This window comes from Schistocerca piceifrons, chromosome 11, assembly GCF_021461385.2.
Source record: "Schistocerca piceifrons isolate TAMUIC-IGC-003096 chromosome 11, iqSchPice1.1, whole genome shotgun sequence".
Lineage (NCBI taxonomy): Eukaryota > Metazoa > Arthropoda > Insecta > Orthoptera > Acrididae > Schistocerca > Schistocerca piceifrons.
In genome coordinates, this window is record NC_060148.1 from 143,231,646 (window position 1) to 143,253,429 (window position 21,784).

Genomic DNA, 21,784 nt, shown 5'->3' on the forward strand with positions numbered 1-21,784 from the left:
TGCTGACTTTTCGTTTCTGTTAATGTGTCAGTAGGCAATACAAATAACCATTCTGCCACAAATTTTCGTTTTTATTTTCGTGGTGATTATAATAACAATACGAATTTCATGTAGCTCGGTTACGTGGTGCTCAATCGAATCATCGAATGCGTCATGCCTACACACTCCAACCTCTTTGGTTTTATCCAGTAATCTCTGTCGAGGAGGCTCTTTGAGGAAAACTTTTCAACTTGTTCGCGCCTGCATTCCGGTGCTGCCACCTATAGTAAAATAACGTACGCCATGTTAGTAGCAAGGGAAACATGGACGGAATTTCGTGAACATGCAACCTTTCAAAAATCGAGCTGAGACTTTTATTGCACTGTTTATTCTAATCGCTCTTGGTGTATTGTCTGCGTACCTGGCAGTGTTTTTAGCGTTTTTGGGTGTGTGTGCGTACCTGTACTTGGAGTACGAAGCTAACAACCTAGGTTTCCATGTGGAGGTACTGAAGTCAGCGATTTTGAGTACATCAATTTGGTTGCAGTCAACAATGTCTTCATTTGTTAGGAATCTTCAACAGCGATCAGGGTTGGTGAGTGATGAACCGAAAAGTGAAATCCGTAGTATTTCGCGGGCAGATTCACCAGTGACTTCAAGGCTGAGACGTGTGTCGATCGCAACGAATGGAAGCCGTTACTCAAGAAACAGTGATTTAAACATTAGTCGTAGTGTTTCCAGCCCAACGAGATATCGTCTCTCCCCTGCGAATCGAAGTGTATTGGACGTGTGTAATAGAAGTGACAGCAGGTCGCCGCAGAAACAGTCATACAATGAAGCTATGGGTTATGCCTACAAGTCATCACCGTGGAACAGAAATGCCCATTCTCCCCTTTCCGAGAAGGCTAGGTCGCCCAAAAACACTAGTGTGAGAACAGTTCAGAATGTGGGTGGACCACTCCTGGCGTCTCCTCGTTCTAATACAAACAAGACTTTCGATCTCAGGTATGTAGTGTGTGTGTATTTCGTTAGATCTTTCCTTTTTTTTTTGCAGCGAAAGTCAGCGAGGAGTTAATGGATTTTCATTGTGATGCTTAGTGTGTTTCATATTTCGCAGTGCATCAAGTTTACAGAAGACACGCCACCTTCCCCCTCTACACCTTACTGTGTGTCGGTAGGCTGATCTGTAGTATTGTACTAGGTCTAGGTGAAGTGAGGTGTTAGTCTGGTAGAGTTGTTGAAGGTAAAAGACTGATCTGTTGACTAACATGCATTGCTGGCCTTTGCTACTTTGTATTTCATGTATGTATACTTGGGCCACCACCAGTTATTTCGCTACGCAAATGACAAAGCTTGTCTACCGCTTCAATTCTCATTTCTTAATTCAGTTTCGACAGAATTACATGGTTTAATTCCACCGCTGCAGAAAGCAATAAAGGCATTTCAAAAAAAAGAGGGAGAGAGAGAGATCTACAACAATTCAATCTTTAGATTGAAGAGAACAATCTCATAATCTCATTGAACCAAAAATCCTAATTCCGCTTGGGCACGATGATTCATCTAGTCAGGGAAATTAATTACATAGGACTATCTGAGAAATTATTAATTGTATTAGGTATTACTATATACAGACCTAGTTTCTGCACAGGAATAATTATGACATGGAATTGTTGGGTCTAATTCATGAGAGTGTGCTCAGCGGACCATTATTTTACACAGTAATATTAATTAGTTATAAGTGTGTTTATTTTATGGAGTTAATACCTGTTTTATTTGGATTTCTGCCTATTTCCTTCCACATTGCCTCCTATTTTGACTCGTGCATTCTGTATGTCGAAATATGTTGCACACAGAGATGCTATTAATCTTGTAGATTCTTCTGAGATGTCTCACACTTTTTCACCACTGTCTTTGAGGAAAGTTAAAGCTGCCCACTGTGGGCAAGAGTAGTTAAGTGCAGTTGCCACCTTCTGTAGAGCCTCTGATGGAGGCAGTATCATAGTGTGCAACTTGGGCCATGGCAGTCTGGAAGTGTAGATTAACTGAAATCTTTATACTGCTTCTCCAATTCAAAACCAGATTGTCACCTTTCAACATAATGTGGGCCTCAGGCTATGTTAGAGCAATATGTCTCCCCCAACTAAAATTTTTGTATTCACATAATTGGCCTTGCCAACTCTCAATCAAATTGTCAAATTTCAGCCTAACGTGTTAAGTTGAGTTACTTTACAAATCAGTCTGACACCAACACTTACATTTCACAAAATATTGTCAGTTTTCTATTTACTTCTCATTTGCATGATGCCACAACTTCATTACGTCACAGTATGAACCTGACCTCTGGTATCACAGGTTGAGTTGATCTGCAGGTGCTGTCCATTCCATTTGACTGACTTGGCACAGAAAATATGATTATTAAGATTTTTATGTCTTTTGACAGCTGATCTGCAGCATTATGCTAATTGTTTGCTTTTCTGGCCTGCCTTAAATTTTTCAATAGTTTTGTAGAAATTTGGTAAAGATTATGCAGTGTGTGATGTGGGGTATAAATGGATTTGCCTTAACTAGTACGTAAACAAAGTACTGCTACAGCACACAGTGACATAAATTAACTAAGATAGTCACCGCATTTTACAGCAAGCGTAGATTCACAACAAGCACTCAGTGAAGTAAACTTTGTCCACAGTCTTCATTCCGGAGTAGAAATAAAGATGTAAATTAATTATGCTTATGCATGCCCCCTTTCTCAAGAGTAGTTAGCAAATGTGTGGATGAAGAAATTAGTTAGATTTCATTATGGGAGTTCTGCCAGTGTTTAAAGTGTCCTTACAGTGTTGGCAGCTTTCCTGCTGCTGTAGGCAGTTCATTTCTGATGATCGTAGCGTATCGGATGGTAGTATGCAATAGCCAGTGAGAATTGCTGAATCTAATGACTTGGATTGGTGGAAGATACTAATTGATTTTGTTTTCAGCATGGATAGTGTGAGATCGATGATTAGTGATTGTCTATTATGCATTATAAAGTTGGTTACTGGTTTTGATATGTACTCCTTGTATGTTTCTTGGAAACTAGCAGGATTTCTTGTGGGCTACTGTTTCGTATTAGTGTTATATAGTTTGGTTGAGAGTTGCCAAAGCCAATCAGTGTGACTGGAGGTAAACTGGCTATGTTAATGGACTAGTCTGTAGTGTAGTCCGACATCTAGGTTAGATTGAGAAGTTAGTTTGGTTGAGAGTTGGCGAAACCAGTGAGTGTGACGGGAGGAAAACATACAGTGGTGATGGGCTGGTCTGTAGAGTAGCCCAATGATTGTTTCAAAAACTTTGTTGGGTATTTTCGAAACGTTCCCGATTTCTGAAGTCTTGGTTGTACCAGAACCAATGAGTTCAAATTTCATCAAGTATTCTCTTTTACATGACAACATCCTGGTCGACAGAAGCGTCCGATCCCACGCGTCTGCTTTGACCCGTGACGTAAGGGTGTAGTCGTGTGTGACGTCATGACGGCGCGGAGTTTGGTTTGAGTGTGGTTGTCTCCAGTTCTGTTTTATCTTATTTTATTTACTTTTCTGATCTGGTCGTTCTATCTCGTGAGATTTTTTTAAAATTTAAAAACACTTATTACTTATTTTAATTATCTGTTTCCTCCAATTTCTGTTTTAGTTTATTATATTTATCTTTCTGATCTGTTCGTTCTATCCCGTGAGATTTTTTTTCTTTTTTTAAGACAAAAAACACTAATCAGCTTCTGAAGCATCTTTATCGTCTATGGGTTGCAGGGGTTACGACCCCTGGGGAGGTGGGTGGGTATTCATGCATGGCTGTCTTCACTTACACGTTTTAGCTACGCAAGGCATCTAAATTTGTTTATATTTAGTTTGCCCCCCACCCAAAACACCCCATTTCCCGCGCTTGTCCCGTTAGTGTGCTTCTTGTGGAAAGTGTGTGTTTGTTTTTGTTTCCGCCATATTTGTGACGTCGTGGGTCAAAGCAGACGGGTGGGATTGGACGCTTCCGTATTTCCCAACATCCTGCACACTATATTCTATTATGCCACCATGTGACTTGGTCTAAATAATTTTTTTTGTCATGGTATGAGTTCTGCACATTATGGAGCACTGAGGAATATTTCAGTGCATGGCATTTATGCCCAGACAGGTCATGGGGGAAGATACTCTTTTCTTCTTTGTCTCCATCTACTGCTCTTAAATAGCTATGCTATGACAAAGGATGTTTGTTTTGATCTTTCTCAGAGGTGTCACTGAGTATTGTCCAACATTTAGGTATATCACCAGGTTACATCAAAATTTCCCCTTGTGTTAAATATTGTCAAAGATTGTGTCTTAATGTATGTCCCCACGATGCCTCTTTCATGGTGCACAGTCGTAGATGCACGAGAATAAAATTTGTGGAAACAACGCATGGATGCATGGGCATTCTTGTGTCCATGTGGCGCCTCATTGGGCGAGCAGTCTGTTACGAATCCCCTTATTTGGCTGTGAGGTTGTGTTGCATTTATAGAGGTGAAAAGGCGACAGAAAAAGAAATCATGGAAGTGGCTGTATGTAAAGCAGTATATTTATAACAGAGGTCTGAGAAATACAAAGCGATGACAAGGTTTTGTCTGCAAATTTCAGGTGGTGCTCACAACGAGATTTTAGGTTTTCTGCTTGGGAAACTGCAGCAATAAGGCTGGCAATGAAATTTTGTTAACTAGTAACTGATGACTTATATTTTTATTTGAATTATTCTTGAATTCAAAACAAAGCATTTCAGTTCTATAAAATTTTTAACTTATGATGTGGATTAATTGTAATTTATTATTTGATTGATTTATACCTCTTTTCACTGTAGGAATTGCCTAAGCTTGTAATTTTTAGCATATGTTGTTCCTATATAATATTACAATTTGTATCCGTTGGCATCTACAAGTACTGTTTAATTACGACTCCTCAATATCCGTGCAATTGTCTTGCATATTCGATAAATGGAACACGAATAAATAAATAAAAGTTAAAGTTATTATCACTGAAACTGAGAAATACTTGAGGGAGATTCTTAGTCTTTATGTGAAAGTTAATTTACTTTCAATGCATTATTTGTATTTAATCATGAAATATGATATGTAGATTAACATCCTCGGATTTGACAAATCTGCGAGTTTCATAGACGCCAGAGTCCCCTAGAAGGGAGATTGTGTTTATAAGTTTTGTATTGTTTTCATCATTGGTGTGCTACTTTTCTGTTTTTAGTAGTTTGTAAAGGAGCTACACATACTCAATCACTTCTTTTTTCAGATGTCAGGCTCCTCACTTGTGATTTTAAGTCGTCATAATATTAATATTTGTCCAGTTTTCATATACATTTTTCTTAAATTTTTGGGTCATTCTTCTCAGTTATCCTACTTCAGAACTTACGGTATCTTATTCTTTACAGAAATATGATTGGGGACTGTTTATCTAATATGTGATGCTCAGGACAACACATCTCAGATTTTTGTTCAAGTAATCTTCAGAAGCAGCATTCCACATGACTTTTTTGTTTGTCTGTAATCATCAATAAACTTTGGTGTGCTTCCATCAGAGTTAGCAGACATTATTGCTCATAAATTGCTTCACACCATTAACCTCAGCACACTGCACACACACACACACACACACACACACACACACACACACACACACACACACATTCGGTCCCGAGCTGTGTGTCACCTGCTAAATAGCACAAAGATTCCCACCAAAGCCAGGTAGCAATGCTCTTGATGCACAGGCTCCATTTCCAGGAAATTAAATATGCACAAATGTACATGCATAGTTGCACTGTTGGAAATTGAAGCACATGCGCAAATGCGTCATGTGGATGCACCTTTAAAAATTTCTTCTACATGTTGTAATCACTTATTTTTCCTTTCCTCTTTGCTTTTGCACAAGAGGTCTGAAAGGACAGCTTCTCAGTTTGCTGTTCCTCCGTTCAAATTTGTTCAGCATTCCAGCCACATCAAAAACATTTGGACAATCTTGATTGCTCAATAGTTTGCTCTACAGTGTCCTCGAAATCCCTTTATGTATGACACAAAGGTACACCCAATTTTGATGTTTGTGGAGAAAGGAAGATGCAATTCCATTGTGAAATTTCTAAGTGATGCTGCTTTTGTCATTTAACTGCTATTTTATTTCCTTCGTAGTATGCTGTTGCTATTTTGGCTCTAGAACCATTTTCAGATGGTTATAATTACCATACACATCTCAGCAGTAGTACATTGTCACATTATTATAGTTTCCTCAATGAAAGATCATACTGAACTGTTAATAGGAAACATACCATTACTGTCCTTTTGAAATTAGTTAAATTTCATGTCGATAGCATGTCAGAAATATCATATTCATTAATCAACTCTACAGGAATTATAATGCTAATGCCACTTTTATGGTATGTCACAGTACTTAGTGAAATTATAATGTAGGTTATCAATAATTTTACTCAGTAATCATAAGTAAAGTACATCTTTGACACTTATTGGGAATAGGATTGTTGGAAGGAGTCCACTCAAAGTGTTAGAAATATATTACGTGTCATGCACATCTGGAAAAGTCTGTTGGTATAGCTGGATGTTCCGTCGATACTGGGGTCATTGAACATAAACAGCATTTCAGGCTTGGACAAGTGGAGAAATCGTATGCGGTGGAGCTTGTGCTGTGTGAGACTGACCACATAATTAATTCACTAAGACAGAGGTTCTTGCTGTGGAGAAGACTTGTGAATCCTGTTTGTTCAGGGAATCTATTGAAATCCGTAAATTTACTGATGGTTTTGACAAGAAAATGGGAATCTCCAAGATAATTGAATCCTGGGAACAATGAACAACCATTGAAAGTAGCAGTGGAGGATCTGCAGTGATAATGACAAGGGAAATTCCCTATTATGAATGTTGCACAGAGATTACTCGGCCAAGGACTCGACTCCAGTCTACTACCAGCAACTGAGGGTGAATCTTTGAGAGTGCCAGTCACTTGTGCTGGTGAAACTTCAGAAAAATCATTAAACGTTGTTGGTCAGCAAGTGGTACAACAGCTTAAAACACCTTCAAACTTTTTATGTGAACTTTCATTTTATAATGAAATAGTCGGGATAAGTATTAAAATTGTAGCGTAAATTGCGGTATGTGAAATGCATATAATTTCATAGTTAATCATTCCAATTTTTGATTCTTTTGTAGCCTGTATTTTGTAACTTTTCAGTTAGCTTTTGTCGTTATTGTTTTTAACTGTTGTACAGAGTTAACCTAAATGATTCATTGGGTTTCAATACACTGTTTATTAACAAGTATACAACATGAAAATATAGATACTCACCAAGTTTCTGATAAATTACACAAATGTTCAACATGTCCGCTGTTGGCCTCCCAGCACACATCCAAACATTAATCCAATTTTGTCCGTACGTTCACTAGCATGTTTCCATTAACGTGTCTCACAGCAGCAGTGATGTGTTCTTGCAGTGTTGGTGACATTTGTCTTTACTTAATCTCACAGAATGAAATCATGTGGTGATCTGGGGAACACAGTAAGAAAGGAACATTGCCCAGACCAGTGCACCCTATCTAGTGATACGGCGGTTCTCTTTGGACAGAGATGTGGAGAATTGTGCCAGAGTGAGGGCAGCACTGTTGTGTCGAAAGATGAAAGAAGTTGAGGCATCAGCTGTCAGTTGTGGCAACAACCACGGCTGCAACATAATCCACGTACATTTTATCTGTCACTGCCTTCTCGACGGAAAAAAAGGGTCCATACACCTATGTCTTGGGTATGGCACACATGACGTACACTTTTGGCAAATCCCTTTCCAACTCCACATGGGTGTGTGCCAATTCAGTACCCCACACTCTCACGATTGTGGTGATTCACATTTTCCAACAGATGAGAATTGCCTCATCACTGAATATCAGTGTCCTCACAAAGTCATCATAGTTTTCCATAGCTTTCTTCATTGAGTTACAAAACTCCAATCAGTGGGCATAATCATCTGGAGTCAGATATTGTAACAGTTGCAAATGGTAGGATTTGAATTGCAAGTGCTGCCGCAAAACATTTTCTGCGGAATGCCTAGTTCATGGCTTTCATGAATTGTTGATTTTTGTGGGCTGTGCACAGAGCTCTCTATTACACACTCCACGATCTGCTGTGAGACATGCAGTCACCTTGTCCTTTTCCCTTCACACAGGTAACCACATCACAAAACAGGCAAAACCAGTAAAAAAAGCTCTGGTGACCAGGTGCAACTTTACCGTATTTGCTGTGTAGGACACACACTAAACACTCGTAACTGACACACATTTTGCACAGTCTGACACACAAAATCTCCTTTCCCACATTGTCACCGTCATACAGAGTGGCGACACGGGCCTGCCGTATAGCGTGCACGTGAGCCACGAGGTGGTCTTCTAAAGTTTTTGAGTGGATCAAACATTCTGTTTCCTACCAGTCTCTGTGCTTCATTTGCCTGTCAATCGTCTCGAAACCCGAGGAACGATTTGGGATAACCTCGTATTTGATCTTTTTGTGTGCATCTTTGCACACAATTGCGTCCAGGTAGTCACTGTCGTAAAGTCGTGTGGCGTGTCCCGACCACTTTAGCTGCCACGTTTCCAGTTACCTTATCTGTTGCACTCGCAGACTCTACGCGGATGTCAACAGCCCGGGCCTGGCCGAGCGCTCCGTGTACTACTCCCGAATGGGCGGTGCCAGTCCCGGCATGTCGCCGGACGAGAATCGGCGCCCACTGTCACCGCCAGCCGTGACGCATCAGCCGCAGTACCGCACCGTTGGCCAGTTCCCCCTGGTCCGGCTGGGCCAGAAGGGCGCCGCCACGGCCTCCCTGCCACTGCTGACGGCCGCCGTCTCTCCCAAGGCACCGCGGGCACACTCCGTCAGGTGAGTTCTGGCACTCTGAGAGGGTACTACCAGTTTTTTCCTCTTTGTTTCTTTCTTTTTTTAAAAAATTGTATTTATCATCTGATGTAAGGTCATCAGTTTTCCTCGATAACAATTTGTTCTGTGTTTTTTTTAATAACAATGAGACAAGTATGGACGAAAATGTACAGTTTCACCATTTGTCAGGCTTGGGCCAACATTACTAGACATGTTATTTTAATGCCCAGATAACCTACCAGCAGACAAAGCTCCACCACTCTTGTTATGAATCCCAGTGGAGTACCTTGCAGAAGGTCTCTGCCAATTTTCTTACTCCTCCACTTATAAACTTGCTAGGGTGATCCCGTTCTGGAAGTCCAATGTGACCTCGAATCCCTGCTGGGTCCTTCTCAGAACCTCTCCCTGAATCTAGTTCCATCCCGGCCCCTATGACTCTCAACACGCCCACCTACGTGCTCCCCAAAAGCCACAAACCCAACAATCACAGGTGCCCCAATTGTGGCCGGTTATTGTGCACCCAGTGAAAGAATTTCGGCTCTCACTGACAAAGACCTCCAACCGATTGCCCAAAATCTAGCCTCCCCATGTCAAAAAAATCTACCACTTCTTTCACCGACTATCCACCGTCCTCACCGCTTTACCTCCTGGATCTGTACTTGTTACTTTTGATGCTACTTTCCTGTAGATCAACATCCCTCTTGCCTGTGACCTTGCTGCTACTGAATGTTACCTCTCGTCGGACCCTCAGACAAGATGGATATAGACTGCTCGGGCAAAAAGTCAGTGGCAGCAGGTGACCCTGAGGTGTAAACTGCCTCTCCAAACCCATTACCTCGTTCCTCATACACACCACTAACATTATCCTCACACACATGTACATCTCCTTTGAAGGGAAGGTATAGAAACGGCGGTGGGCACCTGCGTGCCACCCTCCGATGCCACTCTGTTTATGGACCATCCGAAGGAAACCTTGCTAGCCTCCCAAGCTTTCAGCCAAAGCCGTCATCAGAAAGAAAAAATGCACACACATTAGCACAGGTAAGCGCACCTCACACATACGACTGGTATCCCCGGTCAAAGAGGCCGAATATAGCAGTGATGTGTGGGAGGTGTGCTTGCTTGTGTAAATATTTGTGCATTTTCTTATTTTTGAAGAAGGCTTTGGCTGAAAGCTTCTATGTAACAGTCTTTTCATCATTCCTGTCTCTAACCCATTGGTCCTCTTTACAATGAGTGCCACCTGTAAGTTGTTGTTATATATGTTTATAGTGGGAAATTTTAGCACAGTAGCTGATGGTGCAAACAGAATTTTGATCAAATTTGTGTAAAAGAACTGACGATCACAGGTGGTCCGTATGTGATGTCAGTGGGCAGGTTTTTTTGTGAGTGAAGGTGCCGAGACTGCGAGAAGGGCGACAGTTTTTCTGGAGGTGGTGATCGAGACCTTAAAAGTTGAGCATCTAAGTCTCGCAGGATATTTTGTCAGCAGTAGAGCAGTCAGTTGGTATTGAATTGGTGATTCAGTATGATCTGAGTTGGGAAAAGTTGTACGAGTGGTGGTCCAGTCGCACCAGTATGTGTTTGACATATTTTGCGGCCTTTAGGACTTAGAAATATTTTGCCAATGTTTGGAATTTGATTATTTTGCAGTGTGTCACAGCTGGCTGATTGATTGGCATTTAGGACAGTGAATCATTGTTGATTAGTCAGTTTATTGGTGAGGACATATCACTGAATTTACAGCTGTGAATACAGTCTGTCATCAACAGATGAATAAAATATTAAGTGAATTTCCCTTCCTCTCCCCCCCCCCCCCCCCTTCTCTCTCTCTCTCTCTCTCTCTCTCTCTCTCTCTCTCTCTCACACACACACACACACACACACACACACACACCTCTCCCTTTCTTTATCTCCCACTCCATCCCTTTCTTTTGCTCTCCTCCCTCTCCCTGAGGTAGTGGACATCCATCGCATCCCAATACTCCATGCGCTCCGTCTCTCATCTGTGTCAACTGCGGAGAGCACCATTCACCTTGCTCGCCAGAGTGCAGGATTTTACAGAAAAAGAGGAAAATAGTGGAATGTAAGACCCTGGACTGACTGACCTACACTGAGGCTAAGAGGAAATTTGAGTGCCTACATCCTGTGGCTATGACCACCTCTTACACCGCCGCTACGGGAACAGTTGATGCCCTATCAGTTCCTTGCACTCCTGTCGCCTCTCAGAATCAGAAGGCTACACCCGCCCCCTTGACGGTGGGGGGCACTTCCCTCCCTCTCTGTTCCTCCTGCACCACGTACTTTGGGAGCAACCCCCCCCCCCCCCCTTCCGCCCTATCATCAGGGATCAAAGTCCGCACTTCCGAGCCAGAGAAGTGTAAGCCTTCTTCGGCTCCTCTCACTAGGAAGGGCTCCATTGAATCATTTCCTTCCCAGGTTTCTGTTAGTGGGAAAGATGACACTTGCCAGCAGCTGAACAGCCCAAAAGCAGCTGGTCGTAGGGCTTCACTTTCATCCTCAGTCCTGGAGACTGATTTGGTAAAGTCCTCCCAGCCAGGGAAAACCAAGGAACAGTGCAAGAAATCGAAAAAGAATACCCCCGAGAACAAGAAATTTGCGGTAGCACCCACACCACCGCTACCTACAGGTTCTGCATTTGAGGTTGGGGTGAAGATTCTGGTGTCGGCTAAGGACCTAGATCTCGCCGGACCCTCAGACCCGATGGATATAGACTGCTCGGGCAAAAAGTCAGTGGCAGCAGGTGACCCTGAGGTGTAAACTGCCAATGTCATCCTACAGTGTAATTGTGGCAGTCTTTTCCACCACCTGGCTGAGCTATGGCAACTGTTAAGCTTTACACCTGCTTTCTGCATTGTCCTCCAAGAAACCCGGTTCCCAGTATTGCGGATCCCTGCCCTCCACTGCTATAAGGGATATTACAGGAACCGTAGCGACTATAATTGAGTGTCAGGTGGAGTTTGCCTTTGTCCTAAACTCAGTCTGTAGTGAACCTGTGCCCCTTCAAACCCCTCTTGAAGCTGTGGCTGTCAGTATATGGATGACGCAGGAAATAACTGTCTGCAATGTATATCTTCCTCCAGATGGTGCAGTACCGCTGAATGCATTAGCTGCACTGATTGATCAACTCCCTAAACCTTTCCTACTTTTGGGAGATTTTAACGCCCCCCCCCTCCCCCCACCCTCTTGTGGAGTGATACCGTGCTTACTGGCCAAGGCAAAGATGTCGAAACTTTGCTGTCTCAATTCAACTGCTGCCTCTTAAATACTGGGGGCCGCCACACATTTCAGTGTGACTCGAGGTAGTTACTTGGCCATTGATTTATCAATTTGCAGCCCGGGACTTCTCCCATCTATCCACTGGAGAGCACATGACGACCTGTGTGGTAGTGACCACTTCCCCATCTTCCTGTCACTGCCCCGGCATCAGGCCCACAGATGCCATCCCAGATAGGCTTAAACAAGGCGAACTGGGAAACTTTCACCTCTGATGTTGCCATTTACTCTGCCCCATATGGGAACATCGACGTGGTGGTTGAGCAGGTGACTACCACAATCGTTACTGCAGCAGAAAACGCAACCCCTCGCTCTTTAGGGTGCCCCCAGCGAAAGACAATACCTTGGTGCTTGCGGGAAGTCGCTGAGGCAATTACAGAGCGCTGGCGACCTCTACAGCGACATAAGTGACACCCTTCCCTAGAGCATCTGATAGTCCTTAAGCGGCTCCGTGCCCGTGTATGCCAGGAGTGTTGGGAGAGATACGTGTCGACCATTGAGTGCCATATGTCACCTTCCCAAGTCTGGATGAAGAGCAATGTCTTTTTGGGTACCAGACCCAACAGGTGTCCCTGGCGTTACCATCAATGACGCGTTATGTACCGACGCAAACGCAATTGCCGAGCACTTTGCTCGACCCTCTGCGTCGGAGAACTATCCCCGAGCCTTTCGCACCCACAGATGGCGGATGGAAAGGAGAGTCCACTCATTCACTACATGCCACAGTGAATCCTACAACACCCCATTTACGGAGTGGGGGCTCCTCAGCACACTTTAGCACATTTCCCCGACACAGCTCCTGGCCGGATCGGATCCACAGTTAGACGATTAAAACATCTCTCGTCTCATTACAAACGCCATCTCCTCGTCATCTTGAACCGGATCTGGTGCGATGGTGTCTTTCCGTCACAGTGGCAGGAGAGCACCATTGTTCCAGCACTCAAACCCGGCAAAAACCTGTTTGATGTGGATAGCTATCGGCCCATCAGCCTCACCAACATTGTAAGCTGCTGGAACGTATGGTGTGTCGGTGGTTGGGTTGGGTCCTGGAGTCACGTGGCCTACTGGCTCCATGTCAGGACGCCTTCCACCAGGAGTGCTCTACCACTGATAATCTTGTGTCCCACGACACTTTTCCAGATGCCAACACCTTGTTGCCGTGCTTACCCACTTTTTTCAGTTTTTGGCTGCTAAGGTGTCGTGCACTTCCGTCGGTGTCATACCGCTCGTTCAGAACCAGAACTGCACCTTTACGATGATCCACTCACTGTAGTGGAGACATACCGATTCTTAGCACTGGTTTTCAATGCCCGATTGACTTGGCCACCTCACCTTCGTCAGCTTAAGCGGAAGTGCTGGCAGCACCTCAGTGCTCTCCGCTGGCTGAGCAACACCAACTGGGATACAGATCGCTCTACTCCGCTGCAGCTCTGCAAAGCCCTTGTTTAATCTCACCTTGACTATGGAAGTCTGGTTTACGGTTTGGCAGCGCCCTCAGCATTGCGTGTACTCGACCCAGTACACCACTGTGGCATTTGCCTAGTGTCGGGAGCTTTGAGGACGAGTCCGTCGGTCAGCGTCCTTGTGGAGGCCGCAGTCTCCATTGCAGATCCAATGTGCACAACTGCTCACCAGTTACGTTGAACACATTCGTAGTTCTCACGAACGTCCAACTTACCGTCTCTTTTTTCGATCTACTGCAGTTCATCTCCCGCTTCGGCGGCCCAGGTCAGAGCTAAGGATTGCGGTTCACGTCTGAACTGGAGTCCTTCCCTGTACCAACTCCCATCCAAGTCCGTCTGCATACACCTCCATGGTGTACACCTGGGACACAGATTCGTCTGGACCTTTCGCACGACCCTAATGACCCAGTTATTCCTGCCACTCTCCGCTTTCACTTCCTCTCTATTCTTGACCTGTTCCGCGGCACTGAAGGGGTTTACACTGACAGCTCGATGCCTGACGGTCACGTCGGCTTCACTTATGTCCAGAGAGGCCATTTTGAACAGCATTCCTTGCCCGACGGCTGCAGTGTATTCACTGCAGAGCTGGTGGCCATCTCTCGTGCCCTTCAGTATATCCGTTCGTGCCCCGGGGAATCGTTTGTTCTGTGTACTGACTCCTCGAGTAGCCTGCAAGCTACCGACCAGTGCTAGCTTGCCATTCTCGGGTAGCGTCCGTCTAGGAATCCGTCTACGCCCCGGACCGGTCCCGTCGTTCACCGGTCTTTGTGTGGACCCCAGGACACGTCAGCATTCCAGGCGACGAACTTGCCAACAGGCTGGCCAAACGGGCTATGAGGAAACCGCTTCTGGAGATGAGCATCTCTGAACCTGACCTGCATTCTGACTTAGGCCGTAGGGTTTTTCGGCTTTGGGAGATGGAGTGGCATAACAGTACACACGACAAACTGCGTGTCATTAACAAGACTACGAATGTGTCGAAGTATTCCTTGCGAGCCTCTCGCAGGGAATCGGCTGTCCTCTGCCGGCTCCACATTGACCACACTCGGGCGACCCACGGTTACCACCTGTGCCGTGGAGACCCACCCGAGTGTCGGTGCGGCACCCGGTTGACAGTGGCCCGTATTCTGGTGCACTGTCCCACTTTGACTGCCCAGTGACAAAATCTTGGGTTACCGGGCTCGTTGCCGCTAATTTTATCTGACGACGCCTTATCGGCTGATTTAGTTTTACGTTTTATTCGTGAGGGTGGGTTTTATCATTTGATCTAAGTTCTAGCACATGTCCTTTGTCCCTCTGTGTCCCCCACCCTAGTGCTTCTATGGTGGAGGTTTGAATGTGGTACAGAGTGGCTGGCTTCTCCTTTTTTATTCTCACATCAGCCAGCCATGGTAATCTGCTTTGTTGTTTTAATCTCTTCATCCCATTTCTTGCATTTTTGTCCATTTACATGTTTGTTGCCCTTCATCATTCGTGTGATTTTTTCCCTTTCATTCCGTTTTGAGTTGTCAGTCACGTTTGTTTTATTCTCGAATTTGTGGTATTGTTTTATTCGGAACGAGAGACTGGTGACCTCGTAGTTTGGTTACTTTCCCCCCTATTTAATACGACGGACCGTCCTCCCCCCTCCCTCCCCCTCTCTTCCCCCTACTCCCACACACGTCTCCTGTCACACGGGATTGTGTCGCATACTCACTGGCGTTTATGCTGCAGCACGAACGTGAAGCCAGTTCTGGTGGAGGGTCCGGCTCCGGCCCCCCTGACGCCGGCAGCTGGGAAGGCGCTCTCCGCGAGGGTGGCCGGGGTGTCTTCCCCAGGGTTGTCCGGCGTCGACAGGTCCGACCCCCACGACATATCTGCCAAGTCTGTCATCGAAGCCCTCAAGGAAATATCGCGCAAGAGGATTCGCTCCCAGGTGAGAATGTGGTCCTGCTGTAATCAGTTCATCTGTATAGTTCTTTGTGTGTGTGTGTGTGTGTGTGTGTGTGTGTGTGTGTACAGAAACTCTACAAAACTACATAAATTTCTCTTTTGTAGTTACAAGTTTCGTAACTAGTAATTTGATTCCTTTGGGTTATTTTTTTATATTTTCTCCTTAGCAGCCTGTTCATATCAAGATTCTGTTTAGAGAACAGTATACCATTTGAAGGTTAATTATTCACATTTGTAGAACAAGAATTTGTAGTCAGATGAAGTGGGAAATGACTATTGTTCGATTGTGATATTTAGTATTTTTAATTTCGACGGCAAATGCAGTGACAATGTCACGGTCACGAGAGAGAGTTATTGAAAACTTTTGGAGCATAAACACTGAATTATCTAATACTATTTCTCCAGTAAATCTTCTCCCAGTTGCACGCTACATCGATTGACTGTACTGTGACTGTGCACAATACAGTATCGGGACAGGAGGACTGTGTCTGCTGTCGAAGCTTGCATTGTCATTACTATAATGAGTACAATAAATTTACATATAAAGAGATGAGGATACTTTTTCTAGCACAGCATTTTCTGAATTGCACCATACATACATGCCTTTGGTGCTGATTAAATCGTAACTTTGTACTTTTCCTGTTAGCTTCAGTTGCTATTCATTTCCTGCACGGATTTCTCGAAAGACTCTCCTGTTACTCATGTATGTTGCTGATATGTGACCAATATCATCTCTAAAACTTATTTTTGTTGACGATGGGGTACTAGCTACATGTCACAATAAATTAAGAAAATGGAGGATGACGATTTATTAGCAATCTGTAACTCTTTCTGTAAGTGTTCAGGCCAGTTCAACTAAGACGGTGGTTTCGTACTATCACCCGAACAAAGATGGCTATTCGTAACCACGTCATATATCTCCAACACAAGTATGAAGACAACAAGCACTTCTTAGAGAATTTAGAAAAATTCACAACACATCACATGTTTCTCTTCCATTCATTCTTTGATTACATAAATATTAAATGACTCTCCTCTAGAAAATCACCATTTGTGGAAGCTGCAGACTTAGAAAATGTCAACTTTTATATTGTGCTTTACTGTATGACCTCGGGAAATTCTGATGTATCTCTGAAAAACCAAGTGGCTTTGACCTCGAGAGAAAATCCTGGCTGATTCTAAACTGAATTAGAACCAACTGCAGCAAATGTGCAGACATTATTGTAAAAATGTAAACTAAACACATTTCCAAAGTGTAACTGTATAGAAGATAATCTAGCATATAATGCATACATTATCACTAAGAGCCTATACAAGACAAATTGAAAACTTCAAGAGTACAACTGATAGTCTAATTAACTCTATTTGTAACCTGGATATTTCTTTATGAATGCTACTCTTAGTTTACGTCCGTTAATGTGATTTGTAATTATGCTGTATGATAAATAAGAAATAATTCTTATAATACAGTGGAGCTCTTAATGTGGATCCCATCTTTTTGCGATGACTGTCTGTCATTTAAAATGCGCTGTAGAGCTCTGAATCCACAGGGACCTAAGACTGTCCTACAGAAGTGACCGACAGAGCGCGACAGCTTTATGTGACTAATTACCACTGTAGGTGTAGCTACAGAAGTGCCCTAGGTGAGCGAAGACCGTGGCACTGCCTGTCCTTGGCTACAACTTGTGACATTCAAATTCAAATATGTTTGAATCTTAACACTGCAGCATGTGCAAAAGTGAGAGTGTGACATCTACGTCTTCATAGCTAAGCGTTAGAGCGGAAGCATCGGCTGCTATGAAGTAATTATCATCCGATTTTCAGAAAAGTATTATGTGAAAAGATTTGATTCTTATGCATCTTACAGCTTAATATCTTTCCTCGGTGAAGGGCTGAATTTATTTTCATTGTTAGTCATAGTTACTGTGCTGCATGAATCTAAGTAAATGACTGCTTGACATTTTTAAGAGTTTGCAGAGGTGAAATCACATTGCATATACTTTCTGTATGTTTCAAACTTAGGACATGCATTATTGCTTATGAAATGTAGCCAACATATTAAAATTGTATGCAAAGTTGAGAGTGGAAAGATCTCTCCTTTTGTTCCCGAGGTATTGGTTGTTATGTCCATGGAAGGTTATTTCACACAAATCCTGTCCTGCCCGTTGGCATTCAAGTAGTTATAAAAGTCATCATATTCCATAAACGGTTCAAGATATCACATGGAGGTTTTTTGGAAATGATAGCACACAAAAAGGATATACTTTGTCATACTCGTATGATTAACACTTGATATATTTTTGTCAAGTGTTTGAGCAGTGCAAGGACAAGACTTCCTATAAATTACACAATCAGTTTTTGCCCGAATTTTTATAGCCAACCAAGAGTAAGAAATCTGCAAATGGGATGTCAAAGTGACCACCTTGAGGTCTAGTTCTGCACAAAAATATTTAATTACTTGAAAGTAATCAGGGTAATTAAGGGAAACCCAATCACTGGTTTGAAGAAAAATTGAAATATTTTACAAACAGCTGCTGCTATTTAAATGAAGTGTCGAAAAGTTCATATGTTCAATGTCTAGCTAGCTTGCTCATAAAGAGATGCACTTGTACAATATTTAACTGTAAAAAAGGCTTCTTTCAAATCAAGTACTGAAATTAAGTACTAAATTTAGAAATTTCAAGAACAGAAGATGCCAAGAAAGCTAGTGAGGTGTCAGTAGGAATGAAACTTGAAAATAAAAAAATGGAAGAAATTGATCAAATATTTGTGAAATGTTTTGCCTAAATGAAATAAAATAGAACGGAGAAACATTTTATGTGCTTTTAAATGATGCTGGAAATTATGTACAGAAAATTAGTTTCACTAATATGCTTTATATCTCACCTCCAGATAGATCAGTTCACAAAACACTTGACTTTCTTTTCACAAAATTTTGTATGCTTTACATGTGAAGACTATTCATATTAATAGAAATGTGTGGCATTAACATTGATGGCCAATGAATAATTTTCCCAGCATTCTAATACCAGTAAAATTCATGGTTGGTCATTATGTTTCATTAGGAATTTAATGCATGTGGTATACAGGGATAGGTGTATACACACTTAAAGATCAAGTACTTTGGCAAGATCTTAAAAATATACGAGGGCCGTTCAGAAAGTAACCTCCGGTTGATTTAAAAAAATACACCAGGTTAAATAAAAATATTTTAATATATACATCTTACAACTACATCTTTGCACTATTTTTCTACATAGTCTCCATAGCGATTGAGGCACTTATCGTATCTCTTCACAAGCTTTGAAATTCCTTCTGCATAAAAATCACCCGCTTGTGCCTGGAGCCAGCCTGTGACCGCATCTTTGAGCTCTTCGTCGTCATCAAACCGCTGTGACCCGAGCCATTTCTTCAAATGCATGAAGAGGTGATAATCACTTGGCGCCAGGTCTGGGCTGTAAGGTGGATGGTTGATAACGTCCCACTTGAAGGACTCAAGAAGGGCCGTTGTTCTGCGAGCAGAGTGAGGACGGGCGTTAACCTGTGAATCTAAGCTGACCCTGTATTTCTCAAATCATGAATTTCGGAAAAAAAACGCATAATATTATATGGTAAATATGGTAGTAGTTCAAGTCTGAAACTTGCAGAGCTACTCAAAAACAACTTAAATAATTCATATATACCTACAGACTTGTTTCGTGTACCAAATTCAGTTGTGTGGATTGCTGCAATTGAAAGAATTCATTTGGTGGAACCAGAAGATGGTAGGCAAGTAAATGTCATCACTGAAGCATTTTAGGTTCCCACTATCAGCACTGAAGATAAAACTAGGGAGATATGAGTCCACACAGAGGCTTACCAGCCATTGTTCTGGTACTCAAAGTACCCTCTGCCACAGACCATTATGTAGCTTACAGAGTGTAGATGTAAGTGTAGAAGCCAACGTCCCCCATCTGTCAGTGAGAACTTGCATCTTTGTATAATTTTTTTGAATGTTGTTTTGAAAGTTTGGTTTTTTGGCGAGCTCTTTAAAAATACTTTTGACTTTTTCATTATTTAAGTTTTTTAGCTTGATGTTGTATAAAAATGCTTATAGCTCATTGTTCCTTTAATCTTAATTGCCGGTATCTGATGAAGGCAGCGCCTGAGACATCTTAATAAATAAAGAAATTTATTAAGTAATCTAGATGATTGTATTCACAAAATATTAACAGTGTTCATGGACGCGTGTAGGAAATTTATTTACTTCATTGATATATTATGTATAGACTGCGTAAAAAATTGTATATATTTTTTTGTTTTGTTTTATCTATTGAAGCAGTCGACTGTTCTAAAGTTTTGAGGCAGTTTATAGATTTTTATGTTTATTTTGATTAGTAAATACTGATGTGAATCTGTAAGAGTCACAAAGTTGACGTAGATTTGGTTTCAAAGTATCTGAACACTTTTCACAGGTACTCTAAATGTTTAAAGTGATCTTGCAGCTCAAATAATTATAATTACAGGAGTATGTACACGGTTTTTAACCAATGCATTATTAAATTTTCAGTGTCTGACTCCGAACGAAGTTCCAGACGACGAGTCGGCCAAACGCCAGCGTAGAAATGTGTCCTCGGACTCTGGTCGTGCAGACGATTCTGAAGTTGCGGAGAGCTCTGCCGGCCTTCTCTCCCCTTCAACATACCAGTGAGTACACAAGTGTGGAAGTCTCGGTTTCCCATTGTGTCACAATCTTTCTTTTTTATTCTGACTAAAAGTATGGTATCAGTCTGTCATGCTAATTTTGTGATGCCAAACTTTTTAACAGTCTGAAAGTAACCAGCATTACGTATAATTTAAGGAGTAGAAGTGACAACTCACGGCACAATTGAGGCACGTGTAAACAAGACTGAGAATGTTACTAGCTTTCAGAAGAATTTTTCTGTAAACATACAGAGTCCCCAAACATCTTACGTAGCCATATTCATCCAGCTTAGCACAATATAATATGTTTTTGAGAAGATAATGGCAAGTGATAACAGATCATAGAGGACTTCATATGTCAGGGTTGCAATGCCATTTCAGGAACAGACAGATTTTCGGTGAGCTGTTATACAATTATAGCCATTCTTCTACCCATTCTCCCATTTACTAATTTGTAGATTGACAGGAATACAAAAAGCATTTCCCACTTTCCATCTCTCGCTCATAATTTGCATACATTTAACTTGAAATTATGAGCGAGCATTAATATCTAACTCGATGCTGCCACGCGGTCTCTGACAAATGTGTTTAATAAATGCTCAATTGACTGTAGGACAAATCTATACGAGGTGTTTCCTACGAAGAGATAATCGCAGTGGCACGTACAATAGCCGCTTGTCATTTTTCGTGGCATCAAAACTTGGGAACAGTTGATGAAATTGTACTCGATAGAATCCAGGGCTGAGGCTGTTCAGAAACTTCACTTAAAGGATTTCTTCCCATACTTAAAGTGGAAAAAGCCTCCAGAACAATCTCTACTGGCACTGACTCTATAAGGGGTACTCAAATGAATATCGAATACCTGGCACAACGGATCATGGGAATGGTTCCATTCAAAAGTAATCGGCACACTCCTTAAGTTAGTTATACCACTGGGGATGTGACAATCAGTTCTTGTTTTGTAGAATGCAGTTGGCTGCTGACAGATCCACCATGAAACCCACTCTTGCACTCCCTTGTCCGACTGAAACAGACATCCACACGTATTTCTTCAGGTTGCCAAAGAAGTGAAAATAATTCGGTGAAATATCTGGACTCTAAGAAGGATGTCGCAGTGTTTCCCAACCAAATCACTGAAGTGCAGCTTTCAAATGATTGGTAGTGTGGAGACAGACATTATCAGGCAGTGGGGTGATTTTGCCCAACATCATTCCTATGGCATGTCGCTTCCTATGGCATGTCGCAGTTTCTGCAAAGTGTCTTCATAGTGCTGTGCATTGACTGCGGTTCCAGACAAGGAAGTGCAAGAGAGGGTGCAATTGTGGATCTGTCAGTGGCTGACCATGTTCTATGAAACGTGAATTGATTGTCCCATCAAGCTGGATGTGGTAGTACATGATATTAGCATGGTGTGTGTGGGGGGGGGGGGGGGGTCGGAGATGTGGCAATATTTTTTATTTTTATTTATTTTTTTCAGTGTGTTCAGTTTTCCTTCACTGG

General features: G+C 42.5%; 1 protein-coding gene across 2 annotated transcripts in view; it reads left to right on the forward strand.

Annotated features, from left to right (window-relative positions):
- Positions 1–280: 280 nt before the first annotated feature.
- The window catches only part of LOC124720508 (pneumococcal serine-rich repeat protein), a 124,807-nt gene continuing 103,303 nt past the window's right edge, over positions 281–21,784 (forward strand). The window contains exons 1-4 of one of the 2 annotated variants that reach the window (XM_047245866.1): positions 281–984; positions 8,655–8,912; positions 15,383–15,584; positions 20,151–20,287. In XM_047245866.1, the coding sequence (XP_047101822.1) occupies positions 323–984; positions 8,655–8,912; positions 15,383–15,584; positions 20,151–20,287 (1,259 nt within the window). In that variant the 5' untranslated portion in view covers positions 281–322. The remainder of the gene's footprint in view (positions 985–8,654; positions 8,913–15,382; positions 15,585–20,150; positions 20,288–21,784) is intronic. The other variant, XM_047245867.1, reaches the window with a different exon arrangement.